The sequence below is a fragment of the Ctenocephalides felis genome, unplaced genomic scaffold (genome assembly GCF_003426905.1).
Source record: "Ctenocephalides felis isolate EL2017-DRISC unplaced genomic scaffold, ASM342690v1 CF-g0.4_SCAFFOLD_01170, whole genome shotgun sequence".
Classification (NCBI taxonomy): Eukaryota; Metazoa; Arthropoda; class Insecta; order Siphonaptera; family Pulicidae; genus Ctenocephalides; species Ctenocephalides felis.
In genome coordinates, this window is record NW_020537324.1 from 14100345 (window position 1) to 14110433 (window position 10089).

The 10089-nt window shown below is 32.1% G+C and overlaps 1 protein-coding gene across 1 annotated transcript in view; it reads left to right on the forward strand.

The window, feature by feature from the left end:
* The window catches only part of LOC113366849, a 208669-nt gene that overhangs the window by 113411 nt on the left and 85169 nt on the right, over positions 1-10089 (forward strand). The window contains exons 7-10 of the mRNA XM_026608501.1: positions 3830-3956; positions 7485-7688; positions 8150-8173; positions 8983-9474. Of these exons, the coding sequence (XP_026464286.1) occupies positions 3830-3956; positions 7485-7688; positions 8150-8173; positions 8983-9474 (847 nt within the window). The remainder of the gene's footprint in view (positions 1-3829; positions 3957-7484; positions 7689-8149; positions 8174-8982; positions 9475-10089) is intronic.

The window sequence follows — 10089 nt, forward strand, 5'->3', positions numbered from 1 at the left end:
AATTTGATGTATACGAGAATTTTTGACCGCCAAATGACTTTTTTTAATATTGTTTATTAGATCTTTAAAACTACTGGTCATATCTTCCCAAAAATTCTAGTCCAAAGAATATGAGTTCTTCATTTAATCTGTGGTCAATGTTAATTAGTTTCGTTGGCTGACTGGTATTTGCCAATATTGGTATGACTAGAAAAATATCCACATTATATCCCTTCTTCAGTAAAATTTTCTTCTAAACTCATCTTAAGTAAAATGTTTTTTGAATCATTCAAATCGGACGCTCCGTTCTTTCAAAAACTAAATTGCCATTGTTGAACTTTTTACCAGTATCTTCAAACCGGCTCTACCTGCCTTTACCAGAAACTGATTGGTACGTCTTTCTATCAATACAAATCGAATGTTTTTTGAATAATTCAAATCGGTTGATTCGTGTTCCCAAAATCGTCGACGAAAATTTGTATCCGCACACAAACAGATATATAAATTTTTCCCAAAGTATGCCAAAATGTTCAGGAGACCTTGAAACGTGATGATCTGAACTTCCTTGAAATGTACATATGTCTAATGATCATTTTTGATAGCTAAATGACATTTTTTAAACTTGTTTATGGAATTTCCGAAACCACAGGTCCTTACTTCCTAAAAAATCAAGTTCAAAGAGAATCAGTTGTTCATTTCGTTAATACAAGTAAAATATTCTTTGAATCATTCAAATCGGAAACTCCGTTTTGTCAAAAACTGTATTGTCTTTGTTGACGTTCTTGGAAGTATCTTCGGAACAGTCTCCCTATCAATACAAATCGAATGTATTTTTAATCATTCAAATCGGTTGATTCATGTTCCTGAAATCGTCGACGAAAATTTGTATCCGCATACAAACAGATACATCTATTTTTTCTCAGGTATGCCAAAATGCTCAGGGGGCCTTGAAACGTAAAGATGTGCAAAAATTTTCATTCTCGAGGTTGTTTCGGTTGCTGAAACTTACGCTTATAGCAAGTTAATAAAAAACCTGATGTCAGGTTAATCAAAATTAGCATGTGGCTATTTGAAGAATGAAGAAATTTTCATATATAATTATGATTTGTTTACTAATGCGTCTTAAAACCGTTATATTGTTTCGAAACTAGTTCAATGTACATATATAAATTAGCAGCTTTGTGATTAATTGTTTAATTATTTTCGTCGGTTACCATTGATTAATGAGAGAAACTAAAACAGATTAAACAATTTTTCCCATTAATAATATTATATAACAACTCAAATATCAAAAGTTAATTCACTTCTCCTCGTGTGAAATGAGTTCATAAAAGCGATTGACAGTTAGAGCAAATTCATTTTGCAATCCAATCTCGAACGCTTCATAAACTTCACTCCTCCAGAACAAATACTTGATGAAGGACACTCAAACTACCGTAACGTTATAATAATAAATATAAAGTTCATTAACACGGCGCGAATTATGAAGATTTCTTGTAAATGTCATCGGTGCTGTATGTGCAAGTAACGAAATTGCTTTTGCATTATATCCATACTGGGAAATATTAAATGCGTTGCATTCATTATTTGAATGGATTTCTTTTTCGGTGCAATTATGGACGCATGGAATGATATTGTGAGAGTATCGGCACCAGAGGTGGTGGTCAGGAAACTTCGAATTTATTATGCTGAACTTTCTGTTTTTGTATATTTATCAATGTCAAAAGATATACGAGTGAGGAATTGGATAATTATGGTCTCGTTTCGCATTGTTATTATTTACTGGTAATATAATTCTCGTGTCATGGTGTTAGTGTCAATATTCCTATGAAACGGCTTGACCGATTTTTAAAATCTTCTGTAAGGGTTGGGGGAATATTTTTTTCAAGTTTGACTTTTTTATAATTGGTGACTGAAAAACGCATACAACCCTAAATTTTTACCCTTCTGCCACAAACCCCCATTTTGTAAAAGTTATTGTAGTAATAAGATAATTTTTAACTTCTCCTAGGGTAAGTTATTGTAATTGTCCAAAAATCGAAATTGAAAATTTTTACATTTCTTCACGTTTTGAAGGTTTCTGAACATTTTGGCATACCTCAGAAAAAAATGGATGAAATTGTGTATGTGTGTGTGTGTGTATGTATGCAAGGATACAATTTTTCGTCCACGTTTTCGGGCGCACGGATCAACCGATTTAGATGGTTCAAAAAACATTCGATTCCTATTGAAAGGAAACTGTGCTGATTAGTTTTTGACAAAGGCAGGTCCAGACGTTTCGGAGATACAGAGCAAAGAATGCAAAAAATAGAAATCGAGTTTTTGAGAGATCGGAGTATCCGATTTGAATAATCTAAAAAACATTCAATTAGTAATGATTGGGAGAAGTGGTTATTAGTTTTTGGCAAAGGCAGGCCCAGCCATTTCAAAGATACAGAGCTAAATGTGCAAAATATGGCAGTTTTTGAGAAAACTAAGCATCCAATTTGAATGATTTAAAAAAAAATAGCTTGTGTTGAAAAAACGATTGCTTTTGAGGAAAGATTTAAAACTAATTCGGATTCTAGTTTCTAGCTAAAGTTCTAAACATTACTTATATATAATACTTCAAATAAATAATTTTAACTTTGCAATTTAGTTTATATAATTCTTATAAATATTATACAATGTCCTTCATTTCAAATCGGATTGATTAAGTTTTGTTAATTTAATTTTATAGAATAAGAATAATAAAAGTTACTATATTTATAATAATTTATTTGAAAACATTTAATATTCCTGGAATATTTCATTAAGGTATGGGAAGTTTCAGCAATTTACCTTAAGGCACGATGCCATGCACCACTAGTTTATCTTACTCATTGATATATTGTTAAATTCGTACAAATTCAATTTTCAAGCGAATTACCGTAGTAAGTCGATTAATAATTATATTATTTAATTAAACTAGTCGTCCAAAGCCAATGTATTGTAAACAATACTTTTGTCATTATTTCCTCGTTAACCTGATAATAGTCAAACACGATGTTCTTTAATGCCGTGACCAACTTTCAAAGAATTTTAAATATATATTTTACGGTTCTTATGCAAAAGTTCTTATTATCTTCATTTGTTCTACTGTCCCTGATGACATGTGCATATAAGACATTTTAATTAGAATATATTAATTGTTATATCGCAATTGAGGTTGAATAGTACACGATCAATTATTATTATAAGGTTTTCAATAATCAATAGCGATAAATAGGTTACTGTGACGATGTGAGATTATTTTTTGTCTTTAGTTGATTTAGGTATTATTAGCCTTCGATGACATTAATAATTAAACTTCAAGAACTTTGATAGTTGGAAAATGAAATGCAAGGTGGAATTAATTACTAAGTTATATCCGGCTGGTTGAAGATAAATTTCAATTAATATCTGTGTAAAAAACATCGTTCAATATGTTGTACATTGATTAATAATTAATGACGCAGAACTATTGAAGTTTTTATTATACAATAATATGTTTTAGTTGAAATATATTATCATTTATGTGGAACTAAACATTTCGATAACGTGGTATTTTAATTTAGAAATTTTATTGATATACTATAAAGTAAATGAGATGTAAAAATACTTGTAAAAATATTTCCAAAAATAATTATAATTATATTATAGAATATAATTAGCAATAAATATTAGATTAAACTACTGACATCAAATAACATGCCATGTTCTGGCACCATTCGAGAAAACATCTATCATTTATACCTATCTAAATAAAAACGATGTGATCTAGTTTAAAATAACAAAAACTGTGACCACAATCTAATTGAATGTAGGTAATTGTTTCACGAATTTGTTCTAGGTTGTGATGGTCGTGAACGGGACATCATACGCCGCTTTGGGCTGGAGACCGCGATCTCTCACCGCCAAATGCAGAAACTTCCCGCAGATTGGAAAGAAAATTGCTGCCACGGCAGATACAACAACAGGTAGATAAATGTAATAGAAATAAATTAATCAACAATAATATTTCTGTGAGAAATTTAAGTGGAGTTATAAAACGCAATGATGAATTTGCTATAATGTTCCAAGAGGTATACATACATACTCCAATTTAGGGAGTGTCCATTAATCACGTGATCGATTTTTTAAGGATTTTTGCACCCTATTCGAAATCACTCTTTCTCCCCCACCAAACATCATGTCTATTTTTAGTTACAAGAAAAAATGGTAAAAATCTCTCGTGATTAATGAGCACCCCCTTAGAGCAATAGGAATGTGGAGTAGCAATCACTAGTTTCGAGTTCGATCGCATTCTCGGCCAGCTTGATATCAAGTAATATAATATCAGATTTTTGCTTGAAGTTATAGATCTCAAATATGACTAAATGAGAAAATAGTCTTTCGGAGACATTGCTGGATATCAATAAAAAGTAAAAAAAATGTCATCGTATAGAAATGTGTTACATCTAAAAAAGGACTACTTTTGGGTTGCCTTTCACACTAACCATAAGTTAATGATTCAAAACGATTTCTAAAAACTATATACACTTTTGTAAAATAAGAAAAAATATAAAAAAGTGGTTAACGCGTAGGTTCTTAATCAGGCGGATCGCAATAAAATAATCAATTATAGATCAATCGACCGTTCGGTTACTATCTAAAAATATGACGTAAGAAGAAGTTTCAGCTCAATAGCTTGTAAATCATAAGATTCTGATTGCTGTTAAAATAAGAGAAAAAAGAAGTTCGATTTATGTTGAACTACCCGGTGCACCAAATTGAAGTGACCACCATTATTGCCATAAGAGTAAAATACATTAGTTCATTTTTGCTATGAAAACTTTTTTGCAAAATTATGTTGCATTCATAATTGTCGTAAACTTTATAATTATTCGTAAATTACAAACAGTCTATTATACGAATACTGTTAGACATAAATAATAATTTAATTACATCATGAAATGCATATATAAATGAACACTTCCATAACAGTTCCATATTCCACGGAATGACAACACCGACCTGCGGCACGAACATTTCACGGAGCACGACATCGTAATAATAGAGTCATTAAGTTTATAATTACCACTTCAATAAGATAAAAGCCCATTATGATCACAGTTAGCCTAAAATCATAATATCTTATATCAAAAATTATTACGAAACTAATCGGAATCGTGCCGCGTTTGATGGAACGAGATTGTCATGGTATAGTGTAGCGGCATTTGAACTTTTTAGCTTTCAAATTAAATTTCATAGTCTTGGGACATGAAAATTTTATTATATGTGTTTGAATATAATGAAGATGATTATATTAAAAGACTTTGTATTTAATTAAAATTAGATATCTTTTTGTAGCCTTGATTAGAATGCTCACTTTATATTGGAATATCAATGAATGTATGAACATAAGAAATAAACTTTTTGTTCATTCCTAACTTATTTTTTAACATAGTCCAGTCATTATAGTAAGTTCACCTCGGAATTCAAGATACCCAACTGTATGTAAATGCTTGTATATTGATACCCTAAAGTTGTCTCAAAACCTACATATGGTATTGACATCTTACCATATGTAGGTTTTGAGATAACTTTAGGGTATCAATATACAAGTATTTACAGACTTACAGCTGGGTATCTTGAATTTCGAAATTCTTACCTGATTTAAGCTTAAATGACTGGACTATTATAATTTACTTCTCCAACACGTAACGTGGACATAAATACTTTGCAGTAATACTGATAAGAATTGTCAATGAGTATGAAGATTGAAGATTTTTATAGTTCAACAGCAATCAGAACCAAATTCAGTGTATTTAGAAGGCAACCCATTTGTTGATCATATTCTTTCTAATGGTATTATTTAGATATATTTCTAGTGGTGTGAATATACATTGTAGCAAAGCCCTAAAAGAAATTGTTAAAGTATACATTAAAGAAATACCAGAACTAAAAAAGGACAAATAGTGGATTGCCTTCCATAAAAAACATATGCTAAAGATCGCTATTAAGAAAACTTAAAATAAAGAAACGTAGAAATCACTAGTTTCAGGATCAATCCCATGCTCGCCCAGCTTGATATCAAGAAGTATGATATAAGATTTGCACTTGAAATTACAGATCTCAAATATGATCAAGTGAGAATAGTCTTTCAGTGACATCGCTGGATATTAATAAAAAATCACAAAATATATTATCATGGTATAAAATAGTTTGAGTTCGATGACCAGCTCGACTAGCTTGATATCGAGCAGTGAAGGTAACAGATAGCACTTGAAATATTAGAAATCTATGATCTCCATGAAAATCTGGTATAACAACTGGACCAAGAACTACTTAACCTTATGAACAACGGTTTATTGAACAATTTTGCACTAATTTAAATAAACATATGTCTAAAATTAATCTTATAGTACAAAGTTTATTAAATGCATTTACATCTTACAGCAATGCCCTAAAAAGCTATTAAAATTGATATCATATTAGAGATTTATGATCTCCAGTAAAAATCTCGTATAACAACTTTACCAAGAGCTACTGAACTATTTGAATAACTGTGTGTTCTTGAGAAATCAAAACAAATAGTAATTTAGACAATCATATGTATCAATTTTAACATTATATGACAACGATTATTTTAATGCATATGCAACTTGCTCATAAAAGTGAACCATCTGGCAGTCTTGTCAGGTGCTTGTGCAGGTAGAAATTGCCTGGTAATTGGATTTTTAAACTTGTCAATAAATAAATAAAATCGTATTAAAATTTGATCGTATTAAACAGGAATAAGTTCAATTTTTGGGTATTTTTTTGCATTTTCAAACTCCTGGTGGATAATGATTTGGATTAGAATTGGACTGAAACCTGTCATGCTATGGTTTTCGTATGTATAATGCTTAGAATCTCTTGCACAGATTTTTTTAGCCTTACAAGAACACCCTTAGTCTAAAGCTTCAATTGATCGCCGCCTATACTGCTTGATATCAAACTGACTGAGGTGGATATCTAACCCGGAATCAGTTTTTACTAATCCAAAGAGCATTGACCAGCTCACGAATAAAACATCAATCTATTATTCTCTATATTATTACATAAGATGCAAAAATACTCATACTCTGAAACCGCAGATAAACTTCAATCGACAACACGGAAAAAACTTGAATGGTGAAAGTAGTTCATTATTATAATAGCTCATATTAATTCATTTCAAGCTAAAAAAATTACCATTACTTCATTATGCGTGAGTTTTGTAATGCAGCAATCAGTAACATTGTTGGTATACAAACAAAACAATCTTATTGTTCTGCTTGAGAAAATTCTAATGAACCGAGAACACGGGATTAGAAAAACGGGATAAAATGCATTTATATGAAAAACTTTATACAAATTTACTATAGTCTGCAATTTTATTGGTTTTAAAAAATGAACAATTTAACTATCTGTTACTTCCATGTTAGTTCTTTGTTCATGTTTCTAGTTCCATATAATTAATAATCACTATGATTTTATAATAGAACCAGAACCGGAACCGACAAGCGAACCAAGCGCCGAACCAGAGCCTGAACCAACTAGTGAACCTACTGCAGAACCAGAACCACACAGTGGGGAAAAAACCAAGACGAAACGTGTGGCCAGGCCTGCTGCCAATGAAGAACTAACTTCGGAACCAGATGTCACGGTGCAAACCAGCGTCAGTTATAGAGTCAGTACCAGACACGGTTAGTAGAAAAAAATTAATATTTTTAAATACATGACCAAAACTTAAGATGTATTATTTACGAGGTTAAATATACTATCATGGGTTCGTCGTGGCGAAGGTCGTTAACGCGTTGACTTTGTATGGACAGGGTTGCGCTTTCGATTCCCCGCTCCGGCAATCTGACATCGGGCAGCGCGATGTCAATTTTCAATTGAAAATATAGATCAAAATATGTTTCCAATTGAAAATAAGTCCATCTCGAGCACTGCGGTGTGAAATGGCAATGGGAAATCTCTCACACTATTCTTCCCTGAATCGAGTTGGAGTTTTAACTCAGTTCACGGACCTGCCCTAGGGCAGTACACCCATTATTATTTATTATATACTATCATAGTAATAAGAGCCCAAAAAATATGATCTGATTAGTTAAACAAATTAGTGAAAACGATTATAATATTTACAGCAATTTTTTTATTCCAGGTCGCAGAAAGCGTGAAGCAGAAGGTTCGTATTCATTATTTATACAAAATTAGTTTAGGTTCTCATAACTAGAAGTTTGATTTGATAGCTAAATGAAAAATGGAGTAATTAGCGTGTACATAACACAGACACCTTTCACCTCACACTATATAGACTGAGCACTTTGATATATTTGCACCAACTATACTATTTGCTCTCTAATAATACTGAAGGATGTTATCTATATAAGTACTTCTAAATACTAATTTTGGGATCTTCAGATTGATTTAACTAAACAGATATTAGATTAAGACTAGAGTGATTTTTGATGACTCTTGTAGTCTGATTATTAGAGGAATTTTATTTAGTCATTTAGTTAATGCAAATAAATTAGAAACGTAATTATGAAAAATAACCATAGGAAAACTTAAGGAAATACGTGCATTTGCACCACATAAATGTAATATATACATGCATAATTTTCACTAGCATATCTAAATTTCACAACATCCATCGCAATAACGTAGTACATGAAAAAAATGATTTTTTTAAAAGTGTTTCTTAATATTTGCGATGGTGATAATTCTACTTTAAAATAAATATAATTGATGAGTCAGACTATTTCTATATTTTACATATCACCAGAACCATTTTTGGTACTAAAAATAGTACACGATAAGATACCTTAACTTTTTCAAATATTCAACTTGTATCCCTTTTCCTTGAGAGGCACAGTTTGATTTTTATATGTGGTGAAATCTATTGCACGTTTATCGCGTCTATCAGGTTCTTCTGTGCGTCCAAGTTCCGAAACCGATTGGGGCGAATCCTATACAATTACTCAGCCATCACAGAAAACTTGAGCGAACCACAAGAGGGCATCAGAAAATCCAAAACAGCATTCATTGATTTCCACGATGCCGAACCAGTTTCAGCAGCTGAACCGAGCGCTGAACCAGAACCCGGCTCTGAACCAGAACCAAGTTCTGAACCCGAACCAGCATCTGCTGAACCAGAACCAAGCTCGGAACCAAACGCAGAACCGGAGCCTACGAGTGAACCAAACGCAGAACCGGAACCTAAATCCGAGCCAGAACCTAAATCTGAACCTGAACCTACTTCAGAACCTACATCAGAACCCGCTTCTGAACCTGAGCCAAAATCTGAACCAGAACCGAAATCTGAGCCAGAACCGAGTTCCGAACCGGAACCCAGCTCTGAGCCAGAACCCAGTTCAGAGCCTGAACCAAGTTCAGAGCCAGAGCCTAGCTCAGAACCTGAACCAACGTCGGAACCCGAACCAAAATCAGAACCTGAACCAGAACCTAAATCAGAGCCGGAACCTAGTTCAAAATCAGAGTCAACCACAGCTAAAGGTATAACAGTAGAAATATTAAAATTTATTGCTTCTAGAGTTATAAAATTTGAAAATTATTAACTTAGGTAATATTACTCTGTACATAATGTAAATATTCTTCATATATTGTAGTATGGTATTTAAAAATCTAAACTTGGTATAACAGTACTAATGTTTTTCTTTATACTTCATTATTATAAGACTGTCCTAGTGAAAGTATTACTAATATTGACTTCTTTGATAAAGCATCTTATTAAATATAAATCAATTTTTAGCATATTTGCTAGATTTGCATATAACTAAGATTTGATAGACTCAGATGTTAAAAATATAAATTGATAAAGTAATGGTGTCAGCATATCTCGTTGATATACAATAATGTTGATTCAATAATGACTCAAAAATTATACCTGTGAATCAGTATCTTTATCAACTGCTTATCTGACATCAATACTTAGTAATGATATAATGCAATTTATAATGTAATCCAATTGTCCAGCTGCCAAATCAGCACCCGTCAGCAAGTCTGCTCAAGCTCAATCAGTTCTTACGCTCCTAAACACGATTTCAGTCCAATGGATTGTACAGATATCGTGATTGGTAC